This window comes from Anoplopoma fimbria, chromosome 7 (genome assembly GCF_027596085.1).
Source record: "Anoplopoma fimbria isolate UVic2021 breed Golden Eagle Sablefish chromosome 7, Afim_UVic_2022, whole genome shotgun sequence".
Classification (NCBI taxonomy): Eukaryota; Metazoa; Chordata; class Actinopteri; order Perciformes; family Anoplopomatidae; genus Anoplopoma; species Anoplopoma fimbria.
Genome location: NC_072455.1, coordinates 906,420 through 926,953, shown reverse-complemented (window position 1 = coordinate 926,953; position 20,534 = coordinate 906,420). Strand labels below are relative to the sequence as shown.

The following is a 20,534-nucleotide window of genomic DNA, read 5'->3' as shown; positions in this document are numbered from 1 at the left end:
CTTCCCTACGCTGCAAAAAGAGTGTTTGGATTAAGCATTAAGTTATTCATTTCTACTCATTTACTCTTCTTAATGTTACTGCTCCACTGTTTGTTTCAGTGGTTACTGCTTCACCTCAGTGAGTCTGACACAATGGCAACAATACATAAATACATATAAAAATGGCCACCGCTCTTACCATCCAGCTACATTGATTTGAATGGGAATGTCTGTTCTTATACTTAATCAGTGTCTATTGACTCATTGGTGCTCATCAGGGTCTGCCGGCTCAGTCTTGACTCCCTCAATGCTCCTCTGCTCCTCACATCCGCTTTCATTCAGCCTAAACGCAAGGAACTTTTCTAGGTATGAGTTTCCCTTTGCTTCCTTCTTAACTCTCTTCAACAGCTTCTTCTCTCCTCTTTTCTTCAGCTCACTCACAAAGTCATCAAATATGGTAAGCAGAGGTTGGGCGAACTCTATAACACTCTTTTCATTCTCATAGATAAATCCTCTGGTGTGCAAACCAAACACTTGACCATCAGCATCAAACACTGGAGAGCCAGAAGAGCCGTGATACATGAAAGTGTTGTAAGTCACTACTTTGTCTGCGTCGCATCCACCCATCATGATGTTCTCAATGCTTCTGATCAGGTGAGTAATTGAGTAGAGGATAAAAGGATTGTCCCTGTGTGGATTTAGATAATCATCGACAGCCTCTCCCCTCTTCTCTTTCTCAATGATACATGTTGGATCCATTTTTTTCACTCCTCCTGCCGGGTGACCAATGATACAGGCTTCACCATTCTGTGGTATTGGACCAAATTTCTTGAGGAGCCCTGGTGGTACCTTGATTTTCTTTGCTGATGTCTGGTTGGATATCTGGAACTCATAATCGATCTCAAGTATGGCATAATCAAGCTCACCCTCACTGTAGCAGATGTGTTGAGCCAGCTTAAAGCAGTAGCACACTGTGTGCGACTCAGGAGCTTCATAGTTAAAGAAAACATACACCTCTATACCATCCTTTATCTTTCCTCCTTCTACATGATCTTTCAAGATGTGTGCGTTAGTCAGGATGAAGTTGCCAAACAGCACAAAGCCTGTTCCCTCAAAAAATTCCCAACAACCACTTTGCAAACCGATTCTCCCAGTTTAATCAGCTCCCTGACTCTGTGAACTTCACTGAATGATTGTTGGATCTTTCCAAAGTCTTCCTTCCTCAGCTCCAGTGCTTTCTGATAAGTATCACCAGGGAATCTACTCTCCATCAGTTCTTTCAGTTTTGGGAACTGCTCACGCAGTTTTTTATAAATCTCCTCATTGTTGACATTTCTGTCTTTATTTTTGAATGCTGCTGTGACACTGGTTCCTCTCTGCTGTGCTTCATCTAAGAGAGGCTTTGTGTCACGCTCACTCCTCTGGTGTGAATTATCTGATGAACCCGGAGTTTCCTTTAGGTTTTTATTTGATCCCTTGTTTTTAGGAAGACATATCTTGAACTTTTTTCCATCTAGGTTGTCAACACTTTGTGTGCATTCAGTGATCACGTCTGGATTCTCATTGTCAGACAGAGTGAAGTTGGTAAGATCAATGAAGCGACCGTCTCTTTTCAGAGCCTCTTCCACAGTCATCCCCTTCTCCCCATAGACACAAAGATACTTGAACTGTTTGAGCTCATTGCTTATGAAAAGATCCTTTGTTTTGGTGTTTTGTCCTCCTACTGTGTCAATGTAGAAGATACAGACAGAGAGACACAGAGAGAGAGAGAGAGAGAGAGAGAGAGAAAGGGAGGGCAGGGTGTGGAGGAAGAGACCGACCAGTCTGTCTGTCTGTCTGTCTGTTTCTCTGGTTGTCTGTCTGTCCTCCAGTCTGTGTTTGTCCACCGGTAACAGGATCCTCTCTGAGGCTAAAGGCCTGAGTGGCTCCACCTGTCCGGAAAGAGAGAAAGAGAGAGAGAGGTAGTCATACACCTGAAACATCTAGAGATTTAAATCTGTAAATAAAATTTGTTTTTGGAAAAAGCTGAATATTTCATAAAGTATAAGAGGTAGAAATAAGAAAAGTTATAGCATACATATCCCAAAAAAAGGAGCAGAATATTTTAAGAGGTTCTGTATCTATATATGTAGGAAATAGTTGAAAAATAAACTTCGGATAACAATGGTTGGAATGCTGCTGAATCACCACAAATGAAGTTTTAAATAACGTAGTTCGGGAACAATGACCACGCCCTGAACACCTAATTGTCTCTGCACAAAGTATTTAAGCATGACGAATCCATCCACTTCCTCCTTGACTCTGTTTCCTCATGACGTCAGAATCGCGAGACAACACAACAAGAACCCAAGCACCATGGACCAGGAACTCTTCCTCAACCCTTCCGACAACGAGCTGTTCGAAGAAGTCCCCGAAGTCCCGAGGCTCCAACCTTCTCCCACCATCCTTCGTCGCCAGCAACCTCGGCTACGTTCCACCATCCACGTTCCTCGTGGCTCCCGACATTCATCCCCGGACAACTCCGAGGCCGTCAGCCCCTCGCCTTCCAACAGCCCCAGGGGAGAACTCGACTTCGGCGCGTGAGGGACATCGTCCCTCCCCGAAGCCGCTCTCCCATCCGCTCGAGATCCAGGCGCTCGAACGACGGGCAAAACCACCCTGACCCTCCTCCACCACGCCGACTCTCCAACAGCCCCAACACGTCCCACATCTCCAAGTGGACAGTCGCCCGTTTAAAGAACGTACTCACCCAGCGCAACATCCCGTTCAATAAGTCCGACAGGAAAGCAAAACTTTTCAAACTTTTCACGGACTCCCAACACAACAACACTCAGCAAACCTCCAGAGCACTTCCGGATTCCCGCTGCTGCGTCAGCCGCTACGCCGATGACGTCACGACGCATCTGACGGCCGGAGAATCCCCGTCAGCCACAGCAGCCCCCCAGAGGGCCAGGTCGTATCACAGCAAACCCTCTCTGCCCCAGAGACATCACATTCTGCACTTGTTTTCCCCCAATCTGCACTATCAACCCATGCACATGCATCCTTTCATCCCAACATCCTTTCCTCTTCTCTCCCTCCTGCCTTTCCTGCATCATCTACCTTGGCCAACTTTGCTCCGCCCTACATGAATCCAGCTACCTCACCTGCTCAGACAGTTCCAACAGCAGGGGCCCATAGCGGAGCAACCGGCCAAAACCTATTCTTTCCTCCTGTTTCTGCTCTTCCTCCCTCCCTATCCCTAGACCACGAATTATATTGAGTCTTTGCAGCTCGCTCCTCCCTTAACTGTGAGTCCTGTGGCGCACCTTCCCATCCTTCCACAGTCATCCCCTTCTCCCCATAGACACAAAGATACTTGAACTGTTTGAGCTCATTGCTTATGAAAAGCTTCTTTGATTTGGTGTTTTGTCCTCCTACTGTGTCAATGTAGAAGATACAGACAGAGAGACACAGAGAGAGAGAGAGAGAGAGAGAGGGAAAGGGAGGGCAGGGTGTGGAGGAAGAGACCGACCAGTCTGTCTGTTTCTCTGGTTGTCTGTCTGTCCTCCAGTCTGTGTTTGTCCACCGGTAACAGGATCCTCTCTGAGGCTAAAGGCCTGAGTGGCTCCACCTGTCCGGAAAGAGAGAAAGAGAGAGAGAGGTAGTCATACACCTGAAACATCTAGAGATTTAAATCTGTAAATAAAATTTGTTTTTGGAAAAAGCTGAATATTTCATAAAGTATAAGAGGTAGAAATAAGAAAAGTTATAGCATACATATCCCAAAAAAAGGAGCAGAATATTTTAAGAGGTTCTGTATCTATATATGTAGGAAATAGTTGAAAAATAAACTTTGGATAACAATGGTTGGAATGCTGCTGAATCACCACAATTAAGGAATAACTGTGTGACCAATCTGTTCATTTCACTATCAAACTGCTCTCTATTTAAACATGAATTAAGATGTTGGATCTGTGCGATAAACCAGGAAATTGCAAATTCATCGTCAACCGTCATTTTGTTTTAACACAAACAGCAACTGAAAGAAGTCCGTCTTGCTCTAATTTAAAATAGGTTTCCTGTTATCCACATGTGTCTCTAATATGTTGATAAAAATACATTAATAATAAGACAATACTGTAAAGAAAGAATCTGGAAGTCCTACCTCGACTTTACCCGACCGGCTCCGACAGATTCGACGCTCTAATGAAATAGAAATGGCGGACTCCACGCTGTTAGACCGCACTTTGGGTTGGGCATAGTTGAACACACACACCGCAAACACACACACACACACACACACACACACACACAGACTTTGAATATATTTAAATTATAACTTTATTTGCAAAGCACCTTTAAAAACAGACGGACAAAGCAAAGCAGTAAAACAATAGAAAGGTGAACAGAAGTAAACCCTAACAAGACAGAACAATAGATGAAACATAAAACCAAGTCATACGATAAGAAGAGATAGAGAGATAAAAACATCACATAAAAGCCAGTCTGCAAAATTGTCTTCTATATATTATGTATATCCATATACATATATATAGAATTATATACATATATATATAGTATATCAAATGTATTGTTTTTTATATATATATATATATATATTATAACTTAATTATGTATATATATATTATTTTATAATTGTATATATCTAAAAATAGTCTTTTTTATTATTATATTAAATATTATATATATTTATATAATATTTAATATATAACTTAATGATGTATATATATATTCATTGTAATAATTGTATATATATATGTATATATTGCTTTTTATGATTGTATATGTCATTTTATTATTATATTAAATATATATATTTAATACATAATGTAATGATGTATATATATATATATATTCATTTTTATAATTGTATATATGTAAATAAATATTTTTTTTATTGTTGTTAAACATATCTATGATATTTTTATATAATATTTCATTTATAACTAAATTATGTATATACATGCTTTTTTATAATTGTTTATATATATATAAATAATTATTATTTTATATTATTATATTAAATATATGCATTTTCTCACTTTAAATGTCCTGTGAATGAAATATGTTAAATGAGACAGAGGAATGGTCCTGGGTAAATTATGTGCCCACGGGATTGAAATGTCCCAAAATTTAAGAATACATTTAAAAAGATGACTGATGTGTGACTGATAACGAGACGGGTATCCTCTCACAGAAAAAGAACCGAAGAACCAAGGGCACGGGGGAGGAGATGTCTGAGCGGAAAGGGAACAGCTCCAGCTGAACGTGAGGCAGGAGCATCTTCAGCGTCTAAGTCCATCATGTAGCTGCTCTTTGACTCGTCTCAACAACACAGACTTTTCTGAAAGGAAACAAGTTTGAGTACTTAGTCAATAGAATTTCACCCACTGCTGTGGCAAAGTCAATTGAAAAGCGGATCTCAGTTTCCAGGTTTTCCAAGTCTTGATTCACTGAGGTAGCTCTGGATCCGGTGTGGTCCTGGGCGGGATATAGCTCTGAATAATGTTATAACTGAGGCTACTAGTTGATATACTTAAACTAATCTCTAAGGTGGGGCCTGAATTACGACTGTTTCGCCTGATTTCAGATTCCTTTGTCTCCTAATGTTGGCGTGCTCTTGCTTAGTAAATTAATTAATCTAACATTTTAAACAAATAAACCACATATTGTCCTTCACTATGAGATTAATAAACTTTACACACTTGTATGTTTACAGAAATGGAATTTCAGTTACATACACTTAATTCACAGGATTTAACAAAGATTATGCGGATCAGAAATGCGCATCGGTCATGTGACTTACTTGCGTGTAAACATTTTATAACTATCGCTAATATGTACTGTTACCTTAACTGCGTCACTTTGACACATATCTGTGTTAACACCACTGACCACTGGATGGCAGTATGGTCACATGATGAGTCGGGTTTGCAAAACACATGAAACTAGTAAACTCTGTCTTTCGCTCCACAAATACGGGACAAAGACGTACTTTCCAGAAATCAACTGTGAAATAACTTGAGTGGGGTTATTGAATACTCTATGACTTATACAGTGTTATACAGAGCTACAGAGAATAATTGTAAGACACTTAGTGTGAGTTCCTATTCTCTATATAGTTTATGACGTGACCTGTGAAAGCCAGATGACCTGTTCCCAGATAGAGAAAGGGGGAGGAAGGAATGTTTAAGCATACATTCAAAAGACATGCTGAAGATGATCCCTTCGTGTTTTCCCATCCAGGCGTCGATTTCGGATCTCGCCTGGAGATCTTCCTCTCAGGGCTAATGTCAGAGTTGACACCTTTACGGCTGAAGGCGTGGAAGTCTCTGGGAAAGTGTGCTGAGAACTCCCCTGTGGAGGTGATAAGCGAGGGGGGGGGTTGGATGTGTCTGGGTCAGATCAAAAGGATTCTCCAGTTGTTAGTTACACCAGGCCCCTCCAGTCTCGCTACAAAAGTCATCATCAGAGTTAAAAATCTTCATTTGTCTAACACTTTGGTTTACGCCAGAAAACATTTGTGTTTAATGCAAATTAAGATACGGAACATTGTTAACATCATCATGAGCATTTCATTTTACGTCATTGTGAACATGCTGTGGTACTTTAGTATTAGTATATCATAAATACTTCAGTTCAGCTCAAAACTGAGATTTTTATTCTCCCATCGCGTTACATGCCACTTTGCACAAAACATTTACATAACTTCATGAAACAATAAATAAATTTAGAAGAAAACACAACGATTCACAGTCTCACAGGAGTTAATTTAAATATGAATTCAGTCTGTTCAGTCAGTGTCACGTCGCGGCTTCGACCACCGGATGGCTCTTCATGTGTGTTTTCAGACAATGGCTCTGGGTGAAGGCCTTGTCGCAGAGGGAACACTTGTAGGGTCTCTCCCCGTTGTGGGTCCTCATGTGGACCGTCAGGTAGGATTTCCGGGCGCACGCTTTCCCACATATCCCGCAGACAAACGGCTTGAGTCCCGAGTGGATCGTCACGTGGTTGTCCAGGTTGATCTTGCGTTTGAAGGCCCAGCCGCAGTCGGGGCAGCGGTACGGTGTCTCCCCCGTGTGGACCCGCATGTGAATCGTCAGCGGCCCCTTGGTGGTGAACCCCCGGCCGCACTCGCCGCAGTGGTACGGCTTCTCGTCGCTGTGCGTCCTCAGGTGGATCTGCAGCTGCTTGCTCGTCAGGAACATCTTGCAGCAAACGTCGCAGAGGTACGAGCGCTCTCTGTCCGCGTGGATCTTCTCGTGCTGCCTAAGGGTCCCGGGGAGTTTGAAACGCCGCCCGCAGATCTGACAGCCGTGCGGTCTTTCCCCGGAGTGGGTCATCTTGTGGCGGGTCAGGGACCGGTAGTCGCTGAGGGATTTTCCGCACACGCCGCAGAGGTGCGTCTTTTTGTTGGTGTGAGTCCTCCGGTGAGCGCTCAGGTGTTCCTTCAGTGAGAACACTTTATGACAGGTGTAACATTTGTTCAGTTTGCCCGCCTTGTGGAGTCTCTGGTGATCCTGCAGGGTCGCCTTCAGAGCGAATGCATCGTGGCAAACGTCACACTCGTACGGTTTCTCCCCCGAGTGGGCGGCCACGTGCTCGTCGAGGCCGAGACATCCGAGGAAAGACTCTCCGCAAACGGGGCAGTCCTCAGTTTTGTGGCGACTCTGAAGGTGACCCCTCAACGCGTCGGCGGACTCCGAGAGCTCTCCGCACACTCCGCAGAGACTTCCTGGATCGTCCGCGTGGCTCCGGGCGTGTCTGATAAACGCCACCTCTGATTGGTGCAGAGCTCCGCAGACCTTGCAGCAGAGAACATCGCTGCTCTCGGTCTTATTCACGGCAGAACGTCCGTCTTTTTCTTTCCTCCTCGTCTTTGTCTGCGGTTCAGAGTCGCTCTCTTTCGGCTCTTCGTCGCTCTTTTCTTGTTTCCAATCGTCGTCGCTGTGATTCACTTCTTCTTTTTCAACATCGTTACCGTCCCGTTTACTCTCAGCTGGCTCTGACGTCCCACCGTCTTCTTCATCATCAGCTTCCTCTGTTTCCATGTCTTGATGTTGTGATGTTGAGCCGATGGACACGTCTTCTCTGCTACCTTCCACCTCCTGAACAGAGCTGCTGGGGGAACCAGGAGTAAAGATTAAGAAGTGAGGAGTTTAAAGTCTGGACATATTTTCTCATCAGCACGTTTGTGTCTGATAATATCTGCAGTAGTGAGGGTCATATTTAAGGTGTTGCTTTTATTTTTGATGCTGGTAATGTTTTTTAAATTCACACAAAATTCAGGTGACCTCAGATACTCGAATCCCGTCCAGTCCACATACTTTTAGTTTTAACTCTTCACAGTGACGTTTCTTTGGATTTACCTTGTTTGAAGTCTGGTCTCATCACACGTCTGCAGAGACTCTACAGCGTCGTTGTCGTTTGTCTGAAGATGATGCGTCTCTTCCTCTCTGGTCTGAGGTTCCTTCTGTGTCGAGCATTTGAATAAAAGTGATGCCAACTTTTAAAAACATTCCAACAGCAAGAAAATGAATATCTGTGTTTAACCCTCTGAACCCTTTTTTTTAAACAATAGCCAAAACTACACCGTTTATCACAACCAGAAGATGTGAAACTCCTCATTATCGTGAGATTTTCATCTTTCTGACGGTCCTTGAACACATCATGGGCCACAAATGCTTCAGCCAAAACAAAGCTTAACAGTGTGATATTTCATCGAAATCATTTTATTCTACATGTCTCATTTAAAATCTCTCCCCAAATAAACCGTTTGTTTTAACCAGATTCTATAAAAAACATTAAATTCTGAGAAACTATGAAGACATGATTGATTCATCTGAGACCAACAGTCATGTGACAACAAATCTGTGAAACTTTGACTGAACTACAAGCTGCTGAACACAGAGCAGAGAGGAGAGGCTGTAAAATGTAAATAGTTTAATATATAAAACACTTAGAGTCTCAGGTTTCTTTCTAACATTAGTAACACTTGGAACAATGTTGAATATATAGATTCCATTGTTTTTGAATTTTTGTAAAATAAATGATCAAAGACATTCAACTTGCGTTCTTTTCTGCACTAAAGACATGTTGGAGTTCTCTCTCTCTCGGAGCAGGACTTTTATTTTGGAGTTAAAATGAAGGCCACAGAAAGAAAAACCTGCTTTGGGCTTCAGAGGGTTAAAGTCTCGGAACCAGATGGACGGAGCACCTTGAGTCGGATGTAGAGCGTCGACCTCCGTCCCGTGCCGCTGACGTTCTTGTGGATCTCCTCCGCCGTCAGCGTCTTCACCCTCAGAGGCTTCAACCTCCGTCTCTTGTCCGACGTTAAGACGTCAAAGCGACCGTCGTCTCCGGACAGCTGAGGGAAGGCGGACCGGAGCAGGGCCACAAAGTCCGGCTCCCGGAGGCCTCGGGGACACCTCAGCTTCAGCACCGGACTCTTCTTCAGAACTGCCGGAGGAGAGACGATGGAGTGAGAACTCTTTTGATTGTGTGGAACCACTTAACGGCGAGTTTTTGAGCTTTCATACTCTTTACCGTTGTTTGAGAGCACATCGGTACGAGAGTCCTCCAGGATCCGGATCCTGAGGTCCACGTGGTTCTGTGTTTCACTGATCTGAGGTCCGCCGGGATTCCTCTTCTTATACTGACACCTGAGCGGGAAAGATGAAGGAAATAATGAAAGCAAATTTGAATGTTTTAATGGAATTATGGATGATATGGAGATGGTTAAAAAAAAAAAACACACAAGGTAAGACGTAAACAAATAGTTGTTTATGTGGAAATAAAGTCAAATATAAAGGAACCTTGATGGAGATTCATTGGTTGAAGCCTCTGGATGCTCCGTGGACTCGTCCTCCTTCTCTTCATCCTCCTCTTCCTCAACAGGGCCGAGGCTCCTGCTGCCCATCACACCTGGAATAATGTCAGAAATCAAACATTTCCAGTTTACATTCCTGAAAAATTGTGTTTTACTTTGAAAATTAAAAGCAGAAGTTAGAATGTTTATTATAGGTCACTGAAACTGAAACTAACTTCTTCTTATGAATATTATTATTATAACAAAACCCTCTATTCTAAATCCTCTCACCAAAAATGTAATTATACAAGTGAGGAAAACATTATTAAATAAAATCATAAACATCGCTGGTGTCTAAGCGAAGATTCAGCATAAACAAACTGGGAACTGTCGCTATTTTGCGATTCTAGGAGAAGAAGAAGAAGAAGAAGAAGAAGAAGAAGAAGAAGAAGAAGAAGGAAGGAGAAGGAAGAAGAAGAAGAAGGAAGAAGAAAAAGAAGAAGAAGAAGAAGAAGGAGGAGAAGAAGGAAGAAGAAGGAGAAGAAGAAGGAGAAAAGAAGAAGAAGAAGAAGAAGAAGAAGGATGAAAAGGAGGAGAAGAAGAAGAAGGAGAAGAAGAAGGAGAAGAAGGAGGAAGAAGAAGAAGGAGAAGAAGAAGGATGAAAAGAAGGAGAAGAAGAAGAAGGAGAAGAAGAAGAAGGAGAAGAAGAAGAAGATGAAGAAGAAGGAGAAGAAGGAGAAGAAGAAGGATGAAGAGAAGAAGGAGAAGAAGGAGAAGGAGGAGAAGATGAAGAAGAAGATGAAGAAGAAGAAGGATGAGAAGAAGGAGAAGAAGAAGAAGAAGGAGAAGGAGAAGAAGAAGGAGAAGAAGGAGAAGAAGAAGAGGAAGGAGAAGAAGAAGATGAAGAAGGAGAAGATGATGATGAAGAAGAAGAGAAGAAGGAGAGGAAGGAGAAGGAGAAGGAGAAGATGAAGAAGAAGAAGATGAAGAAGAAGAAGGATGAGAAGAAGAAGAAGAAGAAGGAGAAGAAGAAGAAGGAGAAGAAGAAGATGAAGAAGAAGAAGGAGAAGAAGAAGAAGGAGAAGAGAAGAAGAAGAAGATGAAGAAGATGAAGAAGAAGGAGAAGAAGAAGAAGAAGAAGAAGAAGAAGAAGAAGAAGGAGGAGAAGAAGAAGAAGGAGAAGAGGAAGGAGAAGAAGAAGAAGAAGAAGAAGAAGAAGAAGAAGAAGAAGAAGGAGAAGTCTGCTAAATGACTGTGATGTAAAGTCTGAACCAGGGTGACATCATTCCAGCTGAAAAAGAGAAACCAGATGCCTGTTAGTCAGATGTATGAAAGCCGAATTAAAGAAAAGGTTGTTTTGATTAAAGAAACATTTCCATTTGTGTCACTGCCTGCAAGCTTATATGTTGACAATCAAATCAATGTTAAATCTCTAGAAGTCTCAACGGAGTTCTGCGTGAGCTCGACGACCTGGTTTGCTGACAGAGATGTGAACCTGCAGGAGCTCCAGCTGCTCCTGCTGCCGGAGGATCTGCTCCTCGTATCCGGACACCAGGCTGTCCACCGCGGCCAGGACCTCCCGGGACACGGCCTCCAGGCTGCGGGACACCAGAGCCCTCAGGACGGCCCCGCTGGACATGGTGAGGGAGGAGAGAGCGTGTGCTGGATGGACACGGGTCAGGTGTGTGGTGCGTCTGTCAATGTCGTCCGGGTAGAAACCGAAACCTGAGCCAGAAGGTCCGTTTCCTCTCCTGCTTCTTTAATAGATTAAATAATCAAATGTGGATTAAATTACATAACGATAAGAAATTAAATTAAATTAAATAACATTAAATTAAATTAAATTAAATTAAATTAAATTAAATTAAATTAAATAAAATAAAATTAAATAATAAATTAAATTAAATAAAAAAATTAAATAAAATTAAATAAAATTAAATTAAATAAATAAAATTAAATAAAATGAAATAAAATAAAATAAAATAAAATGAAATTAAATTAAATTAAATTAAATAAATAAAATTAAATTAAATTAAATTAAATTAAATTAAATTAAATTAAATTAAATTAAATTAAATAAAATAAAATAATAAAATGAAATGAAATGAAATAAAATTAAATGAAATAAAATAAAATAAATGAAATGAAATAAAATAAAATAAAATAAAATAAAATAAAATAAAATGAAATGAAATAAAATAAAATAAAATAAAAAAATAAAATAAAATAAAATAAAATGAAATAAAAAAATGAAATGAAATGAAATAAAATGAAAAATAAAATAGAATAAAATGAAATGAAATAAAATAAAATAAAATAAAATAGAATAAAATTAAATTAAATAAATTAAATGAAATGAAAATGAAATGAAATAAAATAAAATAAAATGAAATGAAAAAATGAAATAAAATGAAATAATAAAAAATAAATGAAATGAAAAAATAAAATTAAAAAAATTAAATAAATAATAAAATACAATGAAATGAAATGAAATAAAATACAATGAAATGAAATAAAATGAAATGAAATGAAATGAAATGAAATTAAATGAAATTAAATAAATAACTAAGGAGAACTGGTTAAAAAAATGTGCTAATAAAAGACAAATTCAAATAAAATAAATTCTAAAAATAATCAAATTAATTCTAAAAAATTCTAAAAAGATTCTAAATATTTTACTGTCTCAAAAAAAAATATCTGAAACTAGCTGTAAAAGCATAAAGTATAATTTTGGTCGTTTTGTCACTAAAATCCTCAAATTTATGGAAACAATACTAACATGTACTCTATGTCGTAGCTGTGGGCAGTGGTGGAAGAAGTACTCATTTATTTTACTTAAGTAAAAGTATAAATACTACAATGATGCTCCACTAAAAGTAAAAAGCTTGAATCTAAAACCGTCCTGAAGTTTAAGTACACGAGTGTCCTACCATCGGCTAAATGTACACACATACACTTTGTATGTTGACTCTTATGTTTAATCTAACCTTTATCTATTAACCCTGTGTTATTGCTATTCAATTCTATTTTGCACTGGTGTCAGTATTATTTCTTTAAACTTAAATTTTAAATTGTTCATAGTATATGCTTTTTAAGTTTTTTCTTATTTTTCTGTTTAAATCTTAGATGAAGCTTTGGCACAAGAATTTTCCTGGATTGCTGAAATTCTATTTTATCTTATCTTATCTTATTGTAGTAATTAATGCAATAACAGAAAACAAACACAAGGGGGAGTCAGAGCATCATTCTGTTAAATACATTTATCATGGCAGATAGAAACATAAAACAATACCATAGTATTTACTTCTGTTGCAAGAAACATTTATACCATTGTAAATGAACAAAAAGTTGTTTTCTGAGACATTCTTCTTTTTTAAGCTTTGTTAAACATGCAATGTTTTCCAACAAAAACTTCACTATATAAACTGTATATTTATTCGTATCAGAGGAGACCTTTGATTCGGTGATTTTAAATCATTCTACGAAGGTCTCCTCCTCCTCCTCGTCTGTACCTCCCTCCACCTTCTCTCTTGCTATTTTCACCGGCATGCTCGACTTCCTGGGCTTCTTCTTTGGTAACGGGTCACCTGACTTCCACCGCTGCTGCCGATTGGTCAGCGGACTGGTGCGATCCCCTTCTCGTGATTGGCTGTTTCTGCTTGTCATGGAGTCGGGGGCGGGGCCAAGGAGGGGAGCAGGTACACTGTGGTTGGTGTGGTTGGTGTGAAGGCTCAGCGGGTGATGACAGCGTTCAGATTTGACCAGCAGGACGAGAGACGGAGGTGAGCCCGGTGAGGATGAGCTGCAAACTGGGAGGAGGTGAGGAGGTGGGGGAGGTGGGGTCTGGGTGGTACTTAAGGTAAGGTTCTGGTTGGTGCCATGGTTCAGAGTCCGGGGTAGAGGGTTAAGAGAAGGGGAGTCGGCATGTCGGGGGTTTGTATGACTGTTTAACCCGTTTGTCAGTGTGTGTGCGACCTCGTCATGTTGCCAAATTGTGTCACCGAAATCTTTTTCCTTGCACATACGTGTGTGAGTGGAGTGTACGTCTTTGTGTATTTGTGTTTCGCTTGTATGACCGTCAGCGTAAGCGGTTCTGTGGGCGTGTGCGTCTCTGCTGGCGCCCGTGTGCAACCGTGGGTTCGGGTTGGCGCTGTGTCGGTTTCGGCTTCGCAGCGAGCTGAAGACCATGGAGCAGCCCGCCACCGTGCAGCGGTGTTTGATCTTCAAGTGGACGGCGTTGTAGTGGATCTTCAGCGTTCCTGCAGCAACAAGAAGGGAGGGTCTTGTTAAGTTGATGCCCACGGACCGACTTTACAAAGGACTACTTGGAAAAGCTAATTCAAGCCCAAACATGCACCATTACAACAATAGCCGAGATTCCCAACCTAACACCATTGCTGTCTTGTTTCTTTATAGTAACAAGTACATTTATTTTGTTTACATTTGAAGACCAGTAAAGGACCTTGAAATGAGCCATTTAGACACACTAGACACAAAATAAGTCAGAGGACCTCAAATTCAACCCTGTGGAACACCAAAATACAATGTTTGCAGAGGACCTTGAATTGACCCCTGTGGAACACCAAGACACAAGATGAGTAGAGGATCTAAAATTGCAAAGTGGAAAACCCTAAAAACAGAAGATCAGCAGAGAACCTCAAATTGAACCATGTGGAACATCATGACATCCAAAGACAAAAAGTTAGCCAAGGACCTTGAATTGAACCCTGTGGAACACCAAGATCAGCAGATGATCTAGAATTTAAATCTATGGAACTTCAAGACTCCAAATAAGTAGGGGATCCAAAACTGAACCTTGAGGAACTTGCCTACACTCTAAGTGCTGGATGTGAAGCAGACTTGGAGAAACCATAATATTCCTACCTTTGTCATAGAAGCTTTTACCACAAACGCCACAGCAGACCCTCCCCTTCCGACCTCCTGCAGGTGAAAGAGAAGGGAGGGAGCAGAGGGAAGAGGGGAGCGGACAGAGGGAGGAAGATGAGGATGGGTGAGGATGGATGGAGGAAGTGGGAAGAGGACAGAGGAAGGAGGAGGAGAAGGATGGGAGGGTCTTGAAAGGGAAGGAAGAGGAGCCGGGCAACTTCTGGGAAATCTTCGGAGGGGAGGAGGAAATGGACGGACGGAGTGAGGAAGAAGTAGGAAGAAGTGAGGAGCTTAAGGGAGGAGAGAGTGGTGAGGTGTTCTCCTGTTTTGCCATTCCCCGGTGAAGGTCAAGCTCATGGTCGTCATGGAAACGGGGTTCCCTTTGCCATACCGGACGGTTCGTATTTGGTTTGTCAGGGTCCGCTTTGATTTTTAAATCCGGCTCAACTTTAGATTGTTGGACAATCGGATCGTTCTCTTCCTCTCTTTCTCCGTGTTCCTGTCTGGCGAGCGGTTTGGTCCCACTGAGCTTCCGTAGGCATTGTGTTAGCTTACCGGGAGGAAAAAGCTCCTGGTATAAGAAAAACAAAGAGGAGGGGGTGCATATTAAGTGGAGAAAAAAACCCACTCTATATCACACTTCAAGAATCGTAAACTCAATGAAATATTCTAGTTGTTACAACAGCTCATTGCATTGACTTACCTTGGTGGGAGGAACCAAACAATGCAAGGCGGAGCTTGGAAAGTGGAAAGGGAAAAGCAAAGATGGTTCCTCTGGAAAGCTTTCAAAATGGCCGACAGTGTCTTTGTGGTCCACCGCACTGTTTTTCTTAAAACGGCAAACTAAACGTGAATCTCCTCTCGTGTTCCTAAATCCTTCTGGCGTTCCTCCGTTCCGCTCGACGATAGCACTGATATTTGATTGGAAGCTCCTTTTGGGGGCGGGGCTTAACTCTGGATCACAGAAGTGATTGACAGCTGCCAGGCACTGAAGCGTCATCAACTCGACTATGGGTCGTGTCTCGCCAAAGCGAAGGAACTGTTTGAGGATGAGCAGCTCTTCCTCAGAGGTCACCATCAACCAGCGGTCCAACACCTTCCCACTGGGATGCTGGAGGGAAAAATGAAACCTCGATGTCAACACATGAAGAACGTCAAGATTCATTAACGAAAATAACAAGTCAATCACATAGATCCTGATTTCATTCATGCTCAGTTTGAAATACAAGGCAGCACTATGAGTCAAACCAAACACAAGTTTATGGACATAAATACTGTAATATGATCAATTTATTACAACACGATCCAATTCCTATAGCGCCATCCCTAGACTAACCTCTGAATACAATATTAAATGTATTTCTTCACATTTCTATTGTGAAGTTTGAAGATTTACTAAAGAAAAATGTTGCCTGTTAATTACAGCATAATCGTCTGCATAATGTTTAGTTTATACTCAATGTAGAGAAACCGAAAATGACGTAATCATGGCTGTTGGATCGTGCTTGAAGGGTCGTGCACCTCTGAATTTTTTTGCTTGTCGTGTGCGATCACATGACTTTCACAAATAATTCATTGATAAAAACAATATTTACATGTCAGGGATTACACAAAGAAGGCCAATTCAATTTTAGATGCTTTGGACACAGGAGGTCTGAAAAATCTACATTTGGTTAAATATTTTGTAGCTAAATCAAATAGTTTACAGGATATTCAACCTTTGTTTCCTTTATAATACATTTAATACTTGACTTCTATATTTACAGGGCTTCTATAAAGACAATAAAGTAGTCCATGAATATGAGATATGAGTTTTCAGATAATTATAATCCCTCCTCGTCATAGTGGAAGTTGGTTTTTGACGTTTTGTCGGTTAAAATCTTTGTCTTTTGGATTCTTCACAGGTCATTTTGTTTGTACGCCCTCTGGTGTTTAGGAGAATAATGCAACAAGCATAGAGTATAAATGCTTCCGTAAATGCTCGGAGCTCGTGAACTGTCAAGTTTCCGGATATTCAAAGCTTTATTTAGCATTTGATACTGAAACAGGAAGCTGTTTCTATTTAAATTTGCACACATTTTGATAACTTAATCTTCCATTTGCTTTGACCAATGATCATTTCCTTTATTCTTGTTCAACTGTTGCTCAGAGGGATATTTGTCACTTTCAGCCCTTTCAGTTCTGGTTGAACCATTTTAACCCAATTTTGAATACAAAATAACATCTATATGAAAAGAGGACTTTTAACCGCAACTAGCAAACAGTAATATTCATGTTTAATGGTGTTAACAGGAACAAATATCTAATATATCAGTGTCAGTTATTAATGATACACTCAGTAACTATCAGTAACTCTACAGACACCAGATATTGCTATGATATTGTATAGTAGACTGTTTAAGTGTTTACCTGCAGCATGTATCCTCTCACATAATCACCCAAACTCCAGCCCAGAGTGTGAAGTATGTGGCCGACCTGAAGACGAGAAAAAGTCATCTCAAATCAAATGGATTAATTCACTATTCAACCACATACAAAATAAAATAAAAGTCTTATTTGTGATATTTCCCTCATATTTAAAAGCTTTTTTCCATCAGCTGCTCTAAACCTACCAGGCGAGCAGGTGTACCTGTTCTGGCGTGAGGACGCTGTAGAGACGATCAAGAAGAATCTTCAGGCGAACGGGAACGGCCTGAGCTCCGTAGAGAACCAGGGAGCTCAGGTCGAACACCAGCCCAGGGAGGGCCACCTCCACCGGGCCGCAGCTGGAGGGAGGCGGGGCCTGGAACTGGAGCTTTGCCAACGCTGAAGAGGAAGAGGACGAAGAGGAGTTAGTGTCTCGTTGATACATCACGAAAATATGGCACAATCACTGAATAGTGAACACTTGGATGCTTTGATTGGCAGTAGAAGAAAATTACAACGGGTTCGTAAGTCAGATTGTGATAAAAATGAGAACAAAATAAAAATACAAACACAATGTATAAAATAAAAAATCTATATGTCAAATTAAAGGAAAAAAACATGCAACAGATGTGTGTTTACCATCTGAAAAACATTATGTGTGTGTGTGTGTGTGTGTATGCAGATGCTCTCTCCAGATGCTCTCGGTGATGTGATGACAGCGACACCTGACTTCATGTCACCGTGGCGACTGAACACATCTGCAGTGTGTGTGTGTGTGTGGTGTATGTGTGTGTGTGTGTGTGTGTTTATGAGTTTCTTCACGACACTAACCTTCAGAAACCAGAATGTTTTTCACGTTTTAAAAGTCTCAAGAAGTTGGTTGTTTGGTTGACATCAGAAAAAATGAGTCACCTAGATCATACCTCTATATTATTTGGGAATTTGGGAGTTTTAGTTGTATGACGGAGGATTCTTCTGATGTTTTTTTGTGTTAAATAATGTCCATAATGTTTGACAGTTTTTTTATACAAAAAGCTAAAAAGGTTTTGTATTGTTTATTGAAACATTTAGACAACAATGTAGAGAGAAACAAGTGACATAAACTGAGCAGTTAAATTTATAATTGTTTTGTATTTATGTGATTTGTTTTATATACTTAAAGAATCTTTACAGAGTTTGGTGGATGGCTAAAAATGTTGTCGGACACCTGCTTTGTGGGGACACAGCCTTGTTGGAACATCCTACGTTGTGGGGACCTTAATATTTGGTGGACATCTACGTTAAGGGAACACAAACCTGTTTCAAAACCTCCGCCATTGTGGGGACAGCAAAGACAGTCCTTTCACTTTAAACTAGTTATCTTTATCTGATTAAAAACGTTTAATTTCCGAATTAGATTTGGTTTGTGGAAGTTTGCATTATGGAGTTAAAAAATCTGTGGTGGACATCTACATTGTGGGGGCAAAAACCTATTTTGACACGTTCACCATTGTGTGGACAGCAAAGACGGTCCTTTCATGTTTAAATTGGCTATAAACATTGAGTAGAATCTTAGGGGGACATTTGTTGTTTCGGGTAGTAAGATTGTAGAAACCACCAAAATGTCCTCACATGTAGAAACACCAGCATGTGTACGTGTCGTACCGTGAGGGACCCAGCCGTGTCCACAGCGATCACATGACCTTAGTTGGACACTTCCTGGTTTGAAACACACACAGTTGCAGCCGGACGTCGTGCACCTGATGGACTGTGAAACAGGAGAGCACGTTAATATTCTTTATCATGTTTGTGTTAGAGAAAAGCTTTTACAGAGAGTGTATAAAACATGATTATTATAAACACATATGAATGTTTATTTATTGTTTTTTGTTTTTGTTTCATACAAACAGAGGGTCTGTACCTCCTCAGTGCCCGGAGTCATCCTCATGTCTCCGTCCTGCAGTCAGATTCAGCTATAATTAAAAGACAAAAGTATTAATTTACTTATTCTACTTCTACAACGACTACATCATAAATATTTAGGATATACTTTATATTACATTAAATATCTATTTATTAGTTCTATATTTATGAATGAATTGATCACTGAGAGCTTATAAAGATTCAGTAGTACCTTTATTTGTTCATTATTTTGTGTTAATTAGTGAGAATGGTTATTTATATAAAAAAGAAATCTAAATAATAATGTGATGCCTTGAAAAAAAGCAGCTATGACAAGATTTGACTTTATTATCATTTATTATTATTTTTACCATTTAGAATAAACTCACGTTCTCAATTAAATAATTTATTATTCATTCTTTAAATATATATTTGATAAATGTATATGATTATATTCATTTGTGTATTTTATGTAATATTTGTTATATTTTTAGACTTACAGAACAATTTTGTACTGTTTGTTGAGATTTTTTGGGTGAATTTCTATCACACTTCCAATCCAATGTTTAAACAATTCACTTATTTTTTAACTAAAATAATATTTATAAAGATAGCAGTAATAAATGATAATATTAATAACAATACATTTATATCATTTTTTTCAAAACTAATGTTTCAAAGTGCTTCAAAAGGCAATAAAAGCCAGACAAAGTGAGCAGAGGTAAAAACAGTAAAGTAACAATTAAAACAAATAACAAATAGCAATAATTAATAACAGATAGAAATAATCAATATTTTATCTGACTAATTATCTAATTATCTAAAAAAAAAGAGAGATGAGACGCTCATATTTATTAGGAATAATCAATATTTTAATAAATCTGAGCATCTCATCTCATGTCTCTTTTTTTTTCTTTTGCCGGAAGCTGAAATTAAAATAGATTAAATGTGAATGTTTTTGAAGACACAACATTGTTCTTATTAAAACAAAATCTTTGTACACATGCAGAAACAGAATGTACATGATAAATATTTAAAACAATTTTAAATTAAAATCTTAAGTTTTATAACTTATCAACACCATATTAATTATGATATTTATATTATTTACATTATTGATATGGATCCATACTGACCTTGTTGTTGAATTCACCACTGATGTTTTATCTCCTTTCTTTTTTCCTTTGATAGCTCATAAACTCCTCTCTCTCTCTCTCTCTCTCTCTCTCTCTCTCTCTCTCTCTTTCTAATAAATTCAGAGATTCTTTCTCTTTTTAAGGATCTCCATCCTTTGACTCCTCCCCTCTGATGGAGCTGAACAGATGTGATTGGACGACGGATCGATGTTCAACGTCTTCCCTCATTTTACTTCTCCCTTTATTTTTCTGTGTGTGTGTGTGTGTGTGTGTGTGTGTGTGTGTGTGTGTGTGTGTGTGTGTGTGTGTGTGTGTGTGTGTGTGTGTGTGTGTGTTTACCTGTTAACAACAACATAAGCTTCAGGTCTCAGATCAGCCACATTACAAACAACGAGGAAGGTCAGAGGTCACAGGTCACAGGTAAGAGCAGAGGG

General features: G+C 39.8%; 2 protein-coding genes across 2 annotated transcripts; both read right to left on the bottom strand.

Annotated features, from left to right (window-relative positions):
• Positions 1-240: 240 nt before the first annotated feature.
• LOC129093806 (serine protease FAM111A-like) lies at positions 241-1,724 on the bottom strand (the record flags this gene model as incomplete). Its single annotated transcript, XM_054601928.1, is given in 2 exon segments — positions 241-1,094; positions 1,097-1,724. Coding segments are annotated over 2 exon segments (1,482 nt in total), but the record flags the coding sequence as incomplete, so codon positions are not given.
• A 4,828-nt stretch (positions 1,725-6,552) lies between these two features.
• LOC129093261 (zinc finger protein 485-like) lies at positions 6,553-11,510 on the bottom strand. The gene is made up of 6 exons (XM_054601216.1): positions 11,261-11,510; positions 9,798-9,906; positions 9,529-9,644; positions 9,200-9,441; positions 8,352-8,455; positions 6,553-8,103 (listed from the first exon to the last, which is right to left on the bottom strand). The coding sequence occupies exons 1-6, from the start codon at positions 11,427-11,429 to the stop codon at positions 6,786-6,788; spliced, it is 2,058 nt and encodes a 685-aa protein (XP_054457191.1). The 5' UTR covers positions 11,430-11,510; the 3' UTR covers positions 6,553-6,785.
• Positions 11,511-20,534: the final 9,024 nt, after the last annotated feature.